The 20,491-nt window shown below is 35.1% G+C and overlaps 1 protein-coding gene across 1 annotated transcript in view; it reads right to left on the bottom strand.

The window, feature by feature from the left end:
- Positions 1–20,491, bottom strand: part of LOC136031501 (peroxidase-like) — a gene marked incomplete in the record, with an annotated part of 143,388 nt that overhangs the window by 84,675 nt on the left and 38,222 nt on the right. Inside the window, 4 exon segments of the mRNA XM_065711160.1 lie at positions 2,279–2,465; positions 7,670–7,872; positions 14,634–14,795; positions 20,301–20,491. Coding sequence (XP_065567232.1) covers positions 2,279–2,465; positions 7,670–7,872; positions 14,634–14,795; positions 20,301–20,491 — 743 coding nt within the window.

Below are 20,491 nucleotides of genomic sequence, written 5' to 3'. Positions count from 1 at the left end.
CGTAACTTATAAATTAGCTTACGTAAAGAACTTTTGTATTCTCATGTTTTTATTACATATATGAGGGGGTTCGCCCCCTCGTCAGTACCTCGCTCTTTACACTAAAACTTAAAATTTGTCCCAATTCATTAAGAATGACCCCTGAATCACAAAAGCCGCAGAATAAATAGTTGAAATTACTAAAAATACTTTAGCGTAAAGAGTGAGGTATTAGGAGGAAGTGAGCCCCTCATATGGATAATACTTTCTGTTCGCTTTAAGTTTTAATGCTGCTTTTTACTTCAGCTGAAAAAAAAACTTTTTCATATTTATTTTTTCATTGTTTTTTTTAAGAAATGCTAGTAAATCATACACTCCCTTCATGGAAATTTTCTTCCCCCATGACAAATTCCTCGATGGAAAGCTCTCCCAGCATATCCCCCTCTTCTCAACCCCTGCCTCCAACCAAAAAATCCTCCTGAAAATGCCTGTACACTTCCCAATAACCGTTACTATATGTAAGCACAAGTCAAAGTTTGTAACTTGTAGCCCCTCTCACGGGGACTGTGGGAAGAAAGTCGTCCCCAAAGAAATAATTATAAAGTTTTTTTACTACGCTGAATAAAATGGCTAACTCAGAATTTCGATCTGTTGACTTTGGAAAAATAATTAGCGTGGGAGGGGGCCTAGGTGCCCTCCAATTTTTTCACTTAAAAGGGCACTAGAACTTTTCATTTCCGTTCAAATGAGCCCTCTCGCACCATTCTAAGACAACTGGGTCGATACGATCACCCCTGGGAAAAAAAAAACAAAAAAACAAATAAACACGCATCCGTGATCTGCCTTCTGGCAAAAATACAAAATTCCACATTTTTTGTAGATAGGAGCTTGAAACTTCTTCAGTAGGGTTCTCTGATACGCTGAATCTGATGGTGTGATTTTCGTTAAGATTCTATGACAATACAGGGGTGTTTTCCCATATTTTCTAAAATAACGCAAATTTTCTTAGGCTCGTAACTTTTGATGGGTGAGACTAAACTTGATGAAACTTAAATATTTAAAATCAGCATTAAAATGCAATTCTTTTGATGTAGCTATTGGTATCAAAATTCTATATTTTAGAGTTTTGGTTACTATTGAGCCGGGTCGCTCCTTACTACAGTTCGTTACCACGAACTGTTTGATAGGGATAAATGTGATACCCTCTGGCGATTTGCTCCTTAATTCAACCCTCCCACGAAAATCTACTCCTGTGTAAGCCCTCTCACCGTTGAAAATCCCCCGACATAAAAATTGAGCATCCACAAAGAAAGTATGAGAAATAAAAATGATGAAGATAGGAAGGAATTTTGGAATAGTTCACCAATATTCCGAAATATAGGCAAAATATTTGGTGTAGCGCATCTTACAGTATCAATTTTTTACATTTTGTTTTATTTTAATTCTTCTTTCATGTCTCTTGGGGCTAAGTTATCGTTGCAGCGTAAAATAAAATTTAACATTAAGATTATGGGGGTCATATCAACCCTGAAGGCAAACTTATAAGACATTTTGAAGTTACTGACCAAAACATATAATGACAAGAGACAAGCCGTGGTAAAACGAACCAAACAAATTGAAAATGATAGGGATGATTATTAGGTCTTGGATTTTGACATGGATAAATTCAGGTAAAACAAACCTAAGAAATTGAAAATCATAGTGATGATTATTAGGTTTTGGACTTTGACATGGATAAGGTCATTAATGCATTCCCTAACTCTGAAAATCAAAAACCTGAACTTGATAAATCGTTGGAAGAAAAAGAAGTTTTGTCCCACCACCTGGATAATTAAAAGAAATAAAGATTCGGCAATATCTCTTTCATAATAACAAAAGACAAGCCGAGGCGAAAGAAGAAGTTTCTGTCCCACCACCTGAACAAATAAAAGAAGCAAAGGTTCGGCGATATGTCTTTTACAACGACAAAAGACCAGCCAATGCAAAAATTAAAGCTTCAATAAAAGTGTAAATATATATATATATATATATATATATATATATATATATATATATATATATATATATATATAATACTTAAAAATGTAAATATATATATATTTATATATATATATATATATATATATATATATATATATATATATATATATATATATATATATATATATATATATATATATATATATATCCAAAAGGATTGTTTTTGGATCCTCCAAATGATCTAAAAAGGGGCTATCGTTTGCTTACATTACCCACAAGTCTAGCATCGAAAATACGAATCAAAGGTTACATTTTATACCTGATTTATAGCATTTCTTTCCCTTGTCTGCAAGTACACAGGAATCACTGCTATATTCATCGTAAGGCAACATTTCGTATCCATGCATATTACTAGTTTGTAGTCTACCTCCTCTATACTCTCGTAATGACCTCGATTCAAGCTCTGAAGATCCATAGATAAGCGAGCCATCTATCCAGTGAGTTACCTAAATAAATCAAAATACATATTTAGAAAATTGTGTAGTTTGGGAGCAAACCTAAACACCATGAAAAAGAAAAAAAAAATTAAAATTAGGAAATAACTCAAGTGGGTAGGATATACTGTTGAAAAGGGGAAGTACTTTTCATATCTGTTAATTGTACAGATAAAAAAAATGGTTACTTAATTCTTTTTTAATGTTGTTTTTAATATACAAAATATTTTTTTTCATCGAAACATGTTTTCATCTTGCATTAACTCTTTATAAACAAAAAACAATAATAATATAAACAAACAAGTAGTTCGATTCTACTCATTATATGCATTATGATAACATTCTTATTATCTTTTGAGAATTTCCGACGGGTGGATACAGACCTTATCCCTAAAGAGGCTTGACTATATGGCCCATGGCCCAAAAAGAAAGAATTGAAAACAAGAAACAAAAAAATTAAAAAGCCAGAAAAAATACAAAACGGATTGCATTACAGTCTCAGCTTTTCAGCTATCTATTCAAACAGTATTTTTTTCAAACAATTCGTGGTAACGAACTATAGCAAGGAGCGACCCGGCTCAATAGTAAACAAAGCTCTAAAGAACGGAATTTCGATACTAATAGATAGATCAAAAGAATCTGATTTTTATGATGATTTTAAATATATAAGTTTAATCAAATTTAGTCCTACCCATCAAAAGTTATGAGCCTGAAAAAATTTGTCTTATTTTGGAAAATTAGGGGAAATACGCCTAAAAGTCATAGAATCTTAACGAAAACCACATCAGCGCATATAGCGTATCAGAGAACCCTACTGTAGAAGTTTTAAGCTCCTATCTATAAAAATGTGAAATTTTGTATTTTTTGCCAGAAGACCGATCACGGGTGCGTGCTTTTTTTCCAAAAGTGATCTTATCGACCCAGTGGTGCTAGAATGTCGCAAGAGGGTTCATTCTAACGGAAATTAGAAGTTCTAGTGCCCTTTTTAAGAGGCCGAAAAACTGGAGGACACCTAGGTCCCCTCCCACGCTCATTTTTTTCCCAAAGTAACCGGATCAAAATTTGAGATAACCATTTTGTTCAGCATAGTCAAAAAACCAAATAACATTGTCTTTAGAAACGACTTACTCCCTCACTGTCCAAGGGGGAGGGGCTGCAAGTTACAAAATTTGACCAGTGTTTAGGTATAGCAATGGTTATTGGGAAGTGTACAGACGTTTTCGGGGGGATATTTTGGTTGGGAGGTGGGTTGAGGGGAGGGGGTTACGTGGGAGGATGTTTCCATGGAGGAATTTGTCATGGGATTCGATAATTTCCACGAAGGGAACGAAGGATATTCTAGCACTATTTAAAACAAAAACAAAACAATTAAAAATAAATATGGAAAAGTTTTTTTTCAACTGAAAGTAAGGAGCAGCATTAAAACTTAAAAAGAAAAGAAATTATTATGCATATGTTGGGTTCATGTCCTCCTAAATACCTCGGTCTTTACGCTAAAGTATTTTAAGTAGTTTCAACTATTTATTCTACAGCCTTTGTTATGCAGGGGTCATTCTTGAAGAATTGGGACAAAACTTAAGCTTTAATGCAAAGAACAAGGTATTAAAGAGGGGGCAAACCCCTTCATATACGTAATAAAAATATACAAATATAGAAGTTTGTTATGTAAGTTAATTCGCAAGTTACGTATATTTTCTACAAATAAAACCCTTCGTATAAAATTAAAAGTTCTAGTTGCCTTTTTAAGTAACCAAAAGATTGGAAGGCAACTAGGCGTTCTCCCCCACCCCTTTTTTTTCTCAAAATCTTCCGATCAAAACTAAGAGAAAGCTATTTAGCCAAAAAAAAAAATTAATTTTCAAATTTCGTTTTAATTATTCATGTGCGGGCAGCCAAAATAAAAAAATATATTATTCAAAAACGTTCAGAAATTAAATGAAAAAAATAAGTTTTTAAACAAGTTTTAAAAATAAATGAAAAAAATAAATTACTACGTATATTAAAGGTATTTTCCCTCCTCAACACCCCGCTCTTTACGCTAAAGTTTTGTATTATTTCAAAAAGTAAAGTTTAGAGAAAAAATCAAACTTTAGCGTAAAGAGCGGGGTGCTGAGGAGGGAAAAGCCTCTTTAATATATGAAGTAATTTCTGTTCGTTTTAAGTTGTAATGTTGCTCCTTACTTTCAGTTAAATGACTTGTTTTTGTTTTATTTAATTAGTTTAAAGAAGCCTAGAAACTTTTGTGAATTGTTCCACAAGAATATAAACTAATACATTTGCTGATGTCAGGTGCATAGATGTATGCAAAGATTTAAAAAACTCGATGTCGGAGCTCCGTAAAAAGCGACAAATTTCACTTTAAATAATTAACAATATCAAAAGAAACGTCAGGTTTCAATTATAGGGTTGAGAGACCTTCCCTGTACTTTCGTGACTAAATTTAGAATTACATTTTGCATAACATACCCCCCAAAAACAAAAAGAGGCCCCTTTTATTCTTATAAATTTTAGGAGACCGAATATTCTTTTTAAGTTTTGTGTAGAAAAAAAAAAGATTATTAAAGATCACTTAGCATTATCTGTATTATATATATATATATATATATATATATATATATATATATATATATATATATATATATATATAATTATATATGCATATAAATGACACTTAGTAACTGAATGATGCGGATTCATTTTTATACATTGTCCACCAAATTATGTTAGCTAATCTTTAATCTAGAGATGCTGAATGATTTCTTTTTCAAATTCATGTATCTATCACCTCCTATGACATTATTGACAACTGTAAATAGTAAGGGTATATTCAGCGTTTTTTTTTGGGTGGGGTATTTTTTTTTTTTTTTTTTTTACAAAAAGAATTAAAAAACTCGTACAATATTGTTTTTGTGCATTTTTTTTTTGTTTTGTTCACGGGTCAGACAAAAATTTGGAGCGGGAGGGCAAACCCAATAGCCCCTCCCTTAGATAACCCTGGTAAACAGACCAGCGTATTAAGACCCACCAAGAAAACCTTTCTCACTACTTACCTATACCTTATAAGGCACAACTCAGTTTAGAGACTTTTGGGGCCAGTGTCCCAGTAGTATAGCAATAATACACCCTGAACTTACGCTCATATTTTGGCATGTGGGTCATGGACCTACTTACACAACCATACTATAAGAGAGATACATCATTAGCAATATCCATCCGGCATCTCATTTTTAAATATCTGTCTGAACATGTAAGTAAAACATTTCATTTGATTTCAAATTTGACAAATAGAATTCATAATATAGTATTTAACTTTACATGACAGTATCTATAACATAGGCATATTGTATCGTTTACATTGTTATATTCATGGGAATGAGTGTTTATATCAACACTTCTCTTAGAGTTGACTTATAGTCATCCAATTTCCCACCTCCAAGGGCCCCAATGTCCCCTTCCTCAACTTTTCGTCCCCCACTCTTTCTTGGACTTAGAATTTTTTTAGACTTAGAATTTTTCGGATATAGAATATCTTGGACTGGTGAGCATGTTTTTGTAGGATTTTTTTATGCAGCTGCCTCCGTGGTACACTATGGCTGGTCATCGACATTACCTAGTTTATTGTATTGTATCAGTATTTTTTATACATTGGATACAACACCCAGTTCTTTTATACATTTTTATAAAAACACCCAGACATACAAACACACGAAGATAGACACGGGGACAAGCAAGCATCCGGTCAGAAACACAGACAGAGAGAGAGGGAGAGTGCGAGAAAAAAACATCTACAAACACACAGAGTTAGCCATACCAACACACACAAAGCGAAACATGCAAACACCCGCTAAGACAGACAGGCACAGAGAGTGAAGAGACAACAACACATTAAACAAATTGATTCACACACGCAAGCACAAAAAGACAGACAAGAGACAATCACACACGCGCTCAAACACATAGGCACAGAGAGAGAGAGAAAAACACATACAAACACACAGATTAAGACAAACAAACAGACAAAAACATACACGGAGACAAGAAAACAGCCATTCAGATACAATGGTACAGAGAGAGAGAGAGAGAGGGTGAGAGAAGGTGAGAGAGTGAGAGAGTGAGAGAGAGAGAGAGAAACACCTTGAAACACACAGATTCAGACAAACAAGCACATAATGACAGACACAGAGACAAGCAAACATCAGTACAAAAAAATCTTTTCTCTTACTGTCATCACAACGCAAGCATACACTTCCAATGGTGTTAACATACATGTTTTATAGTTCAGTCGTGTTTTATAATTCAAACATTCGTCATTGTCAGAATTCAACACAGCGATAACTTTATCATGTGTATATACTTTTTTAGAATATTTTATCTTCACTTTTTTTCAAAACATGCTGCTAGTGTCTATCATTCCAATGTACAAAAAAATAATCACTAAGAACATACAATAAACTAGGTAGTCTCGATGACCACCCTTAGAGTACCCCAGAGGCAGCAGCATAAAAAAGACCGAAAAAACCATGCTCACCATTCCAAAAATTTCCATGTTCAAAAATTCTGACTCCAAAAAATCAAAAGTCAAAAAATTCTACGCCCCGAAAAATTTTAAGTCCAAAATTTAAAATTCTAAGTCCAAGAAAAGTCCAAAAAGGGGGTCAAAAAGTTGGGGGAGGGGTCAAAAAGTTAGGGAGGGAATATTGAGGCCCTTAGACTTAGTACATTGATTACCCTAAGTCCCCCATAAAAGAAGTGTTGATATAAGCACCCATTCCCATGAATATTATGATACAAGCTGTTACAGTACGCCTATATTATGGATACTGTCATGTAAAATTCAATACTATGTCATAAATTCTACTAGTCCAATCTGAAATCAAATGAAATTTTTCTTTTGTTAATCATGTTCAGAAGATATTTGAAAATCAGATGCTTTCTGGATTATGCAAATGATGTATCTTTTTTATAGTTTAGTCGTGTAAGTAGGTCAATGACCCATATGCCCAAATATGGGCGTAAGTTCAGGGCGTATTTCTATATTACCTGCCCCTTCCTGCCAAACCTTCTGAATGTTGTCTTATTATTCCAGATACAGTTCCCATATCTTTTCGAATTTTTTGTCCGTCCAAGATGTGAGTCCACCTCTTTAGACAAACTCCTGCATAAGGGCCTATGACCTTTGCTTCTTTCTTGACAATATGTTCAGCAACAAAACTTACCTGATTCATTTGTTCAGCATATCCAAATGCACAGTCAGATCTTGGAGCCACCATAGACCTTACGAAATTAAGGCACTTTACGCCATATTGAGAGTAAAATGGGTCACCAGGTAGTATATCAACAACGAAACAGTGGGGATGTTTGTATTCTTTTGAGACATAATCGCCATATGGTGAACAACATTGTATAGCACTATTATTGGCTGGAAAACATAATTTAGATTAAATAGTTTCTAACCCTAGCCTCACAATCTCAAAAATTGTTAGCAAGGCCTAAACTTGAGTGCAATTTCCACGGTTATGCTGAGTATTTTTTGCAAGAACGTGCGGAATGAGAGTATCGATGGAAACGAAATCGTGTTTCAAGTTCTTTTCTCTTCACAATTTATTAGGGATTGCAAATATAAAAAAAAAAATATATAAAGTATGTTGTGGAAAAATATCCCTTTAGATATTAATTTGCATCTCCCTTTACCCCCTTATAAAATTGCCAATGTTTCAGAAATGCACCTCACTTCCGTTTTACAAAGTCCCTTCTTTTTTGCTGGTTCGGGTACAACTATTTCTTCCAATACCTCTTTTGAAAAGAGTATTTTCATTTAGCTTTTTCCTCTGATGTTACAAATAAAATTCAAAACTTACAAAAAATCATGCACTTCTCCCATGGACATCCCAACTGAAATAATTAAAACACTTTTCAGATAAAATTATTGAGCCTTCAACAAACGATCTCAACTAGATTACAAGATTTGGTAAATTCTCAAATTGTTGCAAATATTATTTTGTAACACTGTCCCAAAAATATCTACTAATCTAAAATTCACCAGCATCCGCCCCATTATGCGTACTCCATTTTTTTTTATCCTAACGAAAGTTTCCTTCGCGAGTGGCTTAATTATTTCATGCAAAGTTACCGACTGACTTTAATTCTTCCACGTATTGACGTTCGACAATTTTGTAATTAAACCAAAATATGCACCACCCATTACCTCACACCTTTGGTACATGGCATCAAACAGTTCGTGGTAACGAACTGTAGTAAGGAGCGATCCGGCTCAATAGTAACCAAAACTCTAAAAAATTGAATTTTGATATCAATAGCTACATCAAAAGAATCGCATTTTAATGCTGATTTTAAATATATAAGTTTCATCAAGTTTAGTCTTAGACATCAAAAGTTACGAGCCTGAGAAAATTTGCCTTATTTAGGAAAATAGGGGGAAACACCCCCTAAAAGTCGTAGGATCTTAACGAAAATGACACCATCAGATTCAGCGTATCAGAGAACCCTACTGTAGAAGTTTCAAGCTCCTATCTACAAAAATGGGGAATTTTGCATTTTTTGCCCGAAGACAAATCACGGGTGCGTTTTTATTTGTTTTTTTTTGTTTTTTTTTTCCCCAGGGGTCATCGTATCGACCAAGTGGTCCTAGAATGTCGCAAGAGGGCTCATTCTAACGGAAATGAAAAGTTCTAGTGCCCTTTTTAAGTGACGAAAAAAATTGAAGGGCATCTAGGCCCCCTCCCACGCTCATTTTTTTCCCAAAGTCAACGGATCAAAATTTTGAGATAGCCATTTTGTTTAGCATAGTCGAAAATCATAATAACTATGTTTTTGGGGATGACATGCTCCCCCACAGCCCCTGGGCGAGGGGTTGCAAGTTACAAACTTCAACCAGTGTTTACATATAATAATGGTTATTGGAAAGTGTACAGACGTTTTCAGGGGGATTATTTTGGTTTTGGGGTAGGGTTGAGGGAGGGGGCTATGTGGGAGGATCTTTCCTTGGAGAAATATGCCATGGGGGAAAAAAATTCAATGAAAAGGGCGCAGGACGAATCTGGTCACGTTAGAAAAAAATGTCAAATTAAGAGCTTAATATACAATGCTGGGTGTTCGGAGCCTCTCTATTATGGAGTGTAATTTGAAAATAACACAACTATACGAGCGATAAAACATGTATACCACAACCATAACTCAACTAACGAAATAACTGCTAAGAGATAACACAACTATAAAGCGAAAACAGGTGAAAACTAACGGGAAAATAAACGAACTAAGAGGTGGAAGGGGCCCAGAGAAAAAATATAATCCTTTTTCAATTTTGAGCCTAACTTCCGCAAAGGAGTAATAATGTCAGAAGCCCCGAAATACCGAATTATCTTCTTTTCAAACACTTCGTGGTAAGGAACTGTAGTAAGGGGCGACCCGGCTCAATAGTAAACGAAACTCTAAAAAACGGAATTTTGATGCTAAAAGATACATCAAAAGATTCGAATTTTGACGCTGATTCTAAATATTAAGTTTCAATTAATTTAGTCTTTGTCATCAAAAGTTACGAGCCTGAGAAAAATTTGCCCTATTTTGGAAAAAAGGGGGAAACATCCATTAAAAGTCACAGAATCTTAACGAAAATCACACTATCGCATTCGGTATATCAGAGAACTCTATAGCAAAAATTTCAAGCTCCTATCTAAAAATGTGGAATTTTGTATTTTTTGCCGGAAGACAAATCACGGGTGCGTGTTTATTTATTTGTTTGTTTTTTTTTGTTTTTGTTTTTTTCCCAGGGGTCATCTTATCGACCGACATCCTGGTCCTAGGATGTCACGAGAGGGCTCATTCTAACGGAAATGAAAAGTTCTAGTGCCCTTTTTAAGTGACCAAAAAATTGGAGGGCAAATAGGCCCCCTCCCATGCTCATTTTTTTCCAAAAGTCAACAGATTAAAATTTTAAGATAGCCATTTTGTTCAACATAGTCGAAAACCATAATAACTATGTCTTTGGGAATGACTTACTCCCCCACAATCCCTGAGGGAGGGGCTGCAAGTTACAAACTTTGATCAGTGTTTACATATAGTAATGGTTATTGGGAAGTGTACAGGCGTTTTCATGGGGATTTTTTGGTTTGGGGGGTGGGGTTGATGGGAGAGGGCTTTGTGGGAGGATCTTTCCTTTGAGGAATATGTCACGGGAGAAGAAAAATTCAATGAAAAGGGCGCAGGATTTTCTAGCATTACTATAAAAAAAAAACAATGAAAAAATAAACATGAAAACGTTTTTTCAAATGAAAGTAAGGAATAGCATTGAAATTTAAAACGAACAGAGATTATTACGCATATGAGGGGTTCTAAAAATACTTTAGCATAAAGAACGAGGTATTTAGGAGGAGATAGATACCTCGCTCTTGATGCTAAAATATTTTTAGTGATTTCAACTATTTATTCTACGGCCTTTTTTATTCAGGGGTCATTCTTAAAGAATTGGGACAAAACTTACGATTTAGTGTCAAGAGCGAGGTATTAACGAGGGTACAAACCCCCTCGTACACATAATAAAAATATAAGAATATAAAAGTTTGTTACGTAAGTTAATTCTTAAGTTACGTATATTTTTTACTAATAAAAACGTTCGTTGAATATTAAAAGTTCTAGTAGCCTTTTTAAGTAACCGAAAAATTGGAGGGCAGCTAGGCCTCCTTCCCCACCCCTTATTTCTCAAAATCGTCTGATCAAAACTAAGAGAAAGCCATTTAGCCAAAAAAAATTAATATACGAATTTCATTTCAATAATTTATGTGCGGAGAGCCAAAATCAAACATGCATTAATTCAAAAACGTTCAGAAATTAAATAAAAAAAACTAGTTTTTTTAACTGAAAGTAAGGAGCGACATTAAAACTTAAAACGAACAGAAATTACTCCGTATATGAAATGGGTTGTCCCCTCCGCAGTCCCACGCTCTTTACGCTAAAGTTTTTAATTGTTTTAAAAAGTAGAATTGTGGCAAAGAGTCAAACTTTAGCGTAAAGAGCGAGGGACTGCGGAGGGGACAACCCTTTTTATATACGGAGTAATTTCTGTTCGTTTTAAGTTTTAATGTCGCTCCTTACTTTCAGTTAAAAAAACTAGTTTTTTTTATTTAATCTTAAATCATAGACTGCGCAATAGCGCTGCCTAAGGGAAGAGCAGAGCAAAAACAGTGTTTTTTTTTCACCAAGGCACTTTATATGGAAGTAATTTCCATAGAAACTTTAAAAGAATATGATTCGATTGGAAATGAAAAATTCTAGTTCGCTTTTTCAGAATCAAAAGTGGTTGGAGGGCAACCAGCACCCACTTCCCTTCCCCCTTAATTTCCCAAACACATCCAATCAAAATTTTGAAATATCAATTTTTTTCAACATATTTGAAAGTTATAATAAATGTGCCTCTGGGGATGACAGCCCCCAAAGACCTCGAGACAAGGGCTGTAAGTTATGCAATTCGTCTATTGTTATTTATAGAATTTGATATTTGGAAAGGGGATGTGTTTGATCTTTATAGTGTCCAAACAGACCTAGGCATTTAGGTAAAGCTTTCAGAGAACATCGAGGGGAATTTTTAACTAAATCGAGACACTTTATGTGTATGCAGGTTGTCAAGAGGGTTTAACTCTAAAATTACTGAGCTTATTAAGTTGGAACTTTCAGGAAATGATGAGGGGATGATCAGTTGACCAAAAGTATAATATTTTCGCGCTACTGCTACTACTACTACAACTACTACTGCTACTACTACTATTTCTGTTACTACTACTAATACTAACTCTGCTACTATTGCTACTACAGCTACTGCTTCTATAGTGACTACTACTATGGCTGATGATAATGAGGCAGAAATTTGAGGAAATGTTGAGGAGAAGTTGAACTATATACAAACATAATATATGCATACACATTTTCAAAAGAGCACATCAGCATTATCTTATGGAAAGATTATCCTATCAAGCTGATACTTCCATGGCATCATGGGGGGATGCTCAACTGACGCAAAAGGCAATATATGCATACTACTTCTGCTTCTATTGCTACTACGACTACTAATACAAAACTGCTACTATTACAACCTCTACTACTGCTACTACTACTACTACTATAATGCTAATACTACTAAGGCTAGGATATGAAAGTGAAAATTAAGAGAAAATGATGAAAAAACTCAAATAAATCAAAATACACTATGTTCATACAAGATGTCAAAAGGGCGTGTCTTAAGAATAGCTTGGGGTATTAAGTTTAAACTTTCAGTGTAGGCATATAAGGCAATATATACACGTTACTACTAACCCTACTGTCACTGCTACTATCACTACTACTACTGCTGCTGCTACTCCTGCTATTGCTAATACTTCAATTGTTATTTCTGTTGCAACTACTACTAGGGCTAAGAGTATTAAGGTGAAAATTTCATGAAATGATGAGGAGAAAGTTGAACTAAATTAAAACACACTAGGGCCATTCAGGTCATCAAAAGGGCATACCGACATTATCATAGCAATGACTCATTCTATTAAGTTAAAACTTCCTGGGCTTCATGAGGGGGGTGTTGGACTAACCAAAAGGCCATACGTGCACACTAATGCTGCTATTAGTACTAATACTGCTACTTTTAGTACTACTATTAATTCTACTACACTACTAGTGGTAGTAATATTTCCACCTCTACTACTATGACTACTATAATTAAGGCTAAGGGTATGAAAATGAACGTATCAGGGAATATTTAGGGGAAGTTGAAATAAATCAGAATACACCTAGTGTATGTAGGCTGTCGAGAGGGCGTATCAGCTATATCTTGGAACGACTTGGAGTAGGAAGTTGAAGCTTGCAGGGCTTGCTGTGGGGGATGTTGGACTGACCGAAGGGCAAAATTTGCATGCTGCTGCTGCTGCTACTGCTACTAAAGGCAAAAATTTCAGGGAATGTTGAGATAATGTTGAACTAAATCAAAACATATGATGCGCATACAGAGTTTCGAAAGGAAGTATAAGCAATGACCCAGCAACCATTTACGGTATTAAGTTGAAAGTTTCAGCGTGTATTTAGAGGGATGTTGAAAAAAGCAAAAAGAGCTATATGTGTACCGGTACTGATGCTCCAACTCGTGCTATTACAATTACTAAAGCTAATACTATTACTGAAGCTAAGGATATTAAGGCGAAGCTTTCAGAGAATGTTGAACTAAATCAAAACACACAACAAGCAATTAGATAGTTAAAAGGGTGTTCCATCAACATCTCAGGAAAGATTTAGATGCAGGTTTTCAGGAGCTTGACATTAAGTTGGACATTAAATTGAACTAAAGTAAAATATGGAGTATGGTTATCAAAAAGAAGTGACACCTATGTCCTAAGGACAGCTCAAAGTATCCAGTTGGAACTTACATTGCATGTTGAGATTTATTGCAATTGAACCTATTAAAAGGTGCTACAAGTACACTACTACTGCTACTACTACTACTTCTACTGCTAATAATGATACTGCTACTAATGCTAAAGGTATTAAGGAGAAATTTCCCGGAAATGTTGAGAGATATGTTGAACTAGTTTCAAATGTATGCAGGCTGTCAAAAGGCCATATCAGCAGCATCTCAAGAACAACTTAGAGCATTAGATATAATAGAGCAAGTATAACTTAGAGTATAACAGGTATAACTCACGGCTTGTAATAATGATAATTTTCAGTAAAGTGCAAACTATTTTCTGGTCTTTAGAAGGTACGGGGGCCGTCAATTTTATTCTTATAAGTACCCTTTGTCCTGGATTTTATTTATTTATTGCAAACATTTTCTGAAACCACACTGGCTAATCATGAAAAAACGAAAACATTGCAAAGAAGAGAGAAGCCAGGACAAAAGAGCCAGGGAAAAACAGAAGAAAACGTATTCAAATATTTCGGTTGAGACCTCCGCTAAACCTTCCTCAGTACGGAATTATAAATTATTCCCCTTATTGATACTGAGTTATGGTAGCTCTCTGCTTAGATAATTATTTGACTTTGTTTCTGCTTATTTTCGGTTTAATTTAACTCTTTACTTTTCTTTGAAAAACTTTTTTGTGAAAAAAGTATTTTAAAACTAATAACCTATAATAACCAGTCGTTCTGCTAGTACTTGTCTTAGTCGACCTGCAAATATTTACTTACGCATTCGAAAGACAGGAGTATGGGCTATGTCATGGTCAATCAATTGTCCCCATTGCATCAGCATCAGTGTAGAATCATAATTCATAACATCATAATCCTCAGCTAAAGTAACCCGGACAAGTCGAGAGTTTGGCATGTACCTATCTCTTCCTTCCCAAACACCTAAATAGAAATATAATATTTATCTATTTTAAATTAAATTTACATCAAAAGTAAGTTTAAGCGTAAAGCAATGAATAAAAGACGGTATAAGTGCCATGCGGATAATAGAGGGATTCAGAAGTAGCCCCGAGTACGAAAAAAAGCACGCAGAACAGATCTCAGAGCTTTTGAACAGAATTGCCTATAAAAGCAATTGAAGGATTATAGGCTCTGAGTGGCTGTTAAATCTTTATGTCCATTCGAGAATTACTTGACTTTTAGCAAAGTCTGACGATCTTTTTGGAACTAGGAATTGTATAGCAAAACGTACAATTATAATTAACAGTAGAAATTTTTATTTTCGTGCCAAGTATCTTTTCATAAATATTTGAAGGAGGAGATGAATGTTAGCCTCAGAGGTATCAGACATATTAATCCAGAATGCTATTTATGTACACATCCCATAGTATTTTAAATATTTTACATATTTCCTTTCATATTAATATCATATTAATTCCTCTAACATAACTACTCGTATAGTTTTATATTTATTCCTTTCAGCATAATATTTTCCTGAATACTCACAATCCTGCTTGAGACGTAATATAGAAATATCACCTCGAAATGATCCAACTAACTATCGGCCAGTATCATTATTATCTATATTTAGCATATTTTTTCTTAAGGTGAGGCTTTCTCACCTTAACAACTTTCTAGTTGCTAGTTATTTTCACTTTTTATGTAATGTGACTTCTGAAAAAAACCATTTAACTGAGCATGCGTGTATGTTTCTGCCGAATTTCTTTCTTTCTGGAGTAAATTCTGATATGAGTCTTGCTGCTATATTCTCGGATCTTCGTAAAGCTTCTGATCCGTTAATCCAAAGTATTCTTTTCTCTAAATTTTTCATTTTGGCATAAGAGGTAGTGAGTTTCTTTGGCTTCAACCCTACATGTCCGTAGAATAGTATCTGTTTATCTACTTCCACTTTCTGACTAATTGAAGTTTTTGTTGCTTTCAGGAGAGCGAAGATTAAAGTTTCATACAAATTTATGGCTTTTCAAGAAAATTTTACTTTGGTTTGATGCTTTTGCCCTAAATGCTTTTTTTTTTTTTGCAGGGATTTCAAGGTTGATTTCAACTATCTGAATTTCATCAGTTCAAGGGTTCTAGTTGAAGACCAAAGGATGGTCATGTCCGTTTCTTAGAATTCCTTCTTGAGAAAAACTTATCTTTTAAGCACCATATTGATTTGATTAAAATGAAGGTATTATAAATATTGGTATTCTAATAAAGCTCAAATAATTTTTGCTAGGCCAATTCTGAAAATAATCTTTCACAGTCTCATTATGTCGTATTTTTCTATTGCCTAATTATAAAACAAATATATCTTATCCAGTTAGCAAATAGTTCAGAAAATAAATCTTTATGTGATCTTGAAAAAATTTATTTTCTTTCTTATGCATCGCTTTTATTTTTCCTCTGCTCCACTGTAGTCTTCCTGTATTCCGTGTCCCATGTCTCGGGAGCATGTCCCATGCTCCCGGTCCTATGAATTTATTTGTATTTTTCATCTGATCGGATAGTCTATCAAATCTGTAACTGTCAGAATGTTTGAAAACCCCCTACTCAAACAGTAGTTCCTTATTTTAATCCTTTGGCTGCTAGAAATGTTACATAGACCACCATTACTTATTTGTCTTGAGAATACCACTCGTTTTTTAATTTCAAAAGACTTCTGTTTTTCGGGATGGTTGTGTTATTTATGACTTTTGTCTTTTATTATTACAAGCTTTTCTATAATGCTATTATAAAAGTTTGGATGTCATTGAAGCCGGTCCTAAATCTATTGTCTGATTTTAGTTGTTTTTTTTTATAGGAGGCACACTCGTGCCTCTTTAAAGAGGCGAACCACGACAATGTTAAGCGATCTTCGGTTCCAGTGGTCGCAGAGGGATGGGGATGCATTTCGTAGCCCGAGCTCCAACTAAGAAACCTGCAAAATTTCATCCCCCTTCCGACTTTTCCTTCATGGGGAAAATCTGGCCGAAATTTTCGACCCCCCAACCCCACCCCCACCCCTTTAATGTTGTCCGATGGGGCTGAAATTCACAAGTTAAGGTCCCCTAGGGCCCAGGAGCTTATCCGCGAAATTTCAGCTCGATCCGATAACTCCTTCCCTGTTTTCCAGAAACCACGCATAGCCACTTAATGTTCATGTTCTCCTTTTGTTTTTTTTCTGCCACGCCTACAAGTCACAGCCGACATCGGATCTGGGTGTAGCAAGACTCATTCGACGCGGAATTCTCCGAGTAATTTTCTTGGAAAGTTTCGTCGGAAAATCTTAACCCCCCGATTTTCTAGCTTAGAAAAACCCATTTCCCCATAAGAGCCCATGTTAATTTTTGAAATTCTTAAAAGTTATTTAAAAGTTATATTTATACACATGCAGGTATTTCGACTTCAAAGATGCCCGGTTAGCTCAGTCGGTAGAGCGTGGGACTTTTAATCCTAAGGTCAAGGGTTCAAGTCCCGTATCGGGCGGTTTTTTTTTCACAAAATATGAAAAAAACTTCGTTTTCTTAAAGAGTTAAAGAGGCTGCGTCCCAAAGTCGAACCTTAAAACGTCCAGGAATTAGGAGAGGCAGTTGGGGGGCTGCCGCCCCCAAACCCCCCGCTTTTAAAGACTCTTTTGTACAGGTTTTTTGTTGTGGGGGGCTGCCGCCCCCCTAACCCCCCGCTCTTGGCTTCGAAAAGGCCCTCTTTTAATTAACAAAACAAAAAACCTGCACAAAAGAGTCTTTAAAAGCGGGGGGTTTGGGGGGCGGTGGCCCCAAAAACTGCCTCTCCTAATTCCTGTACGTTTTAAGGTTCGACTTTGGGACACAGCCTCTTTAACTCTTTAAGAAAACGAAGTTTTTTTCATATTATTCTTTTAATACATCTTTTCTTATCGCACAAAACGGAATAGACGACTTGACAAAATTCACAAAGAGCTGGTAATTGACCGGGTGATGCTCTGATATTATTTTGGAATGGTAGGGCAGTCCGTAGGAACTTTTATTGGATTGAAATTAAAGAAAATCCCCCTTCCCCCGAGAAATTAGTGAAACTCTTTACGAAGCTTAGAATATGTTACACTTTTAGATGTTTTTATTTTTCGGAGGGAGGGAGGTCAAGGTGGTAAGAAAAAGAAAGAAAGAAAAGAACATTTCCATAGCCCACTTGCAGTCAATACAAATCAATACACACAATAAAATCAAACAATAATTTTTGCCTTTGAAATGGCGATTGTAAAGCAAAGATCTCGCCAACCTTTTGAGACTTCTGGTTCCATTGTAAAAAGAGAAATTCATCAGAGCTGTGCTAAAAATTAAAAAAGTAGCTGCTGCTGGTTACAAAATTTATCTTTAATTTAAGGGAAGCTTCCAATCAGATAACTTATTAAACCTCAAATTCATGAAGTCAAATATATGACGCTTAAAAATAATTGTCTATATTCAGCGTTTATTTTATACGGTCAGCATCGATCTTCGGGAATAAACGCGCCACTTCGCGTCATCACGGTCACTTAAACCGAACAGCTGAACCTACAGTTTTTTAGTAATTCTAAATCAATCGAATATATCCAAACTGTAATTTCTTAAAATTCTGGCCCTCTTCCAGCCATAATTGTTGTTTTTAGGTGTTAAATGGCTGAAACGTAGCTTTGAAGTGGCACGGTCTATTTTGCCACTTACAAAGGGCACTTGAACTTCTATCTGAACGTACCCTGTAATGGCATTCTAGGACTAATGGTTTGATGCGATCACCCATTTGGAAAATAAAGCCAAATCAATAAACGAACAAACAAACATGCCGTCGTAACTATCCTTCTCGAAAAACGAAAATTCACATTTTTGTGAATAGGAGCTGGTAATTTCTGCAAGAGGGTTTTCCGATATATTGAATTTGATTATGTGATATTCATCGGGATTGATCCTTGTGTTGAGAGTGTTTTCCTTCTTTTTTTTGAAAATTAGCCAAATTTTCCCAGGCCCAAATGTTTTCATGTGAAATTTCAAACTTATTGAGTGTTACGCATTTGAAATCACCATAAATCTCAAATTTTATTCTCTAGGCAAGAAAAAAAACACCCAAATTGTTTTTATGTATTGCTTGTACGGGCTAAACAATATTTAGATTTTCAAAATGAAAAGATAAACTTTTTAAGTTGTTCCACTTTTGACGCTTTATTTCTTAAAAAATTATTTCTTTAGAAAAATTGTTTTTAAAGACAAAAAAATAACTGTTGTTTTAATTACAGTGTAATGTCTATCCTCTTTGAGTTAATTTTTTTTCGGGCCGAACCAACCATTAACATAATAAATGGATTATTTGGTTAAACAAATTTTCCATGTAGAATATTCATAATTGCCTTTTTTAGGATGCCAGTAAGGCAAGAACTTAGTCGTCCGGGCAGTACCCATGCTTCTATCGTGCAATAAAAAATTTTTTGACTCAGAGCCAAATACATTTCCAATGCTGGTCTAGTATTCATTTTTAGGGGCATAGTTGACATGCCCCATAAAATAACAAGCGATAAATATAGCTTTTTACCTAGTCTACTGCTATTGCGTTCACTATAAATACACAAGGGCTGCAGCAAAATATTTTTGCTTGTCAATTTTATACCCCTTGAGAATGCTAAGAAGTCTGACATCAAAGCTTGACTAGAAACTCAGAAAATCACCTATGAAATACTAGTGGTGGTAGCACCCCCTGCTCGGCATTTTCATTACAAGGCTATGACAAAAAGATTGCTACAAATGTTTTCCATTTTTATCAAGTTCTGTGTTTGTATGATTTATAGTTATGTCTTAGAGATATAGGAGAGGTGGTAGTACGTCACATATCATTTAAAGTGCCTATAACACGTGTAATCATCTCCAGAAGAAGAAACCTAAAAAGGTCGTAGGGGTAGGGGTGTAGGGATATGGCGCTCAAAGAATAGTTTTATATTATTTATATATGGATTGCTTGGAAAATGATATTATACTTTTACATATATATTTATATATTGATAAGTAAAAGTTGGAATATAGCGAAAACCAGACGTAAAAGTAATTGGTTTAATGCTAGTTTTTCATTTTTTCAATCAACAGCAAATGATCCAACGATATGGTGCGAGAAGACGAAGCTGTTGGTAATTTCTGGCTAACTTCACAGCTTTGCTTCATTTGTGCCAGTTCAGAATATTTGGAACCATAGATATGAGCAAACATCCATGTCCCCAAGATTTTTTTTTGTACAAGGGCATTTTGAACAAACATGAAAGCTATATGTCAAAATTTTGAAAGTTTGTGACTAATCGTAAGACCTAAAATTTAACAGAAGGGGCAACAGGAATTAAATAGCCCTGCTTTTTCAAATCTGATTGGTTCTCTTTTGCTGCTGTATGCAACTTTAATTCAGTAAAAAGAACAGAAAGTACTTGAGCTAAAATATCTCTTACAAGTAAACCCTTTGCTTTTTTTGTGCACTTACCATCATCGTAGTCTGGAGGTAAGATGCGATCCATCTGTGTAAGAGATCTTCCCATATTAGGTGACTTTAAATTGTTGCAGCTCCCATCTGCACTGCGATATCTATTGTAGTAGCACTCTGGCTCTAACAGGCATGTATTTGCTAAGGCGGATCCTTCGACTTTAACTGTCTGTGTTACTTTACCAGCCATA

Source organism: Artemia franciscana, chromosome 9, assembly GCF_032884065.1.
Source record: "Artemia franciscana chromosome 9, ASM3288406v1, whole genome shotgun sequence".
NCBI lineage: Eukaryota > Metazoa > Arthropoda > Branchiopoda > Anostraca > Artemiidae > Artemia > Artemia franciscana.
This window is presented reverse-complemented; position numbering and strand designations above follow the sequence as displayed.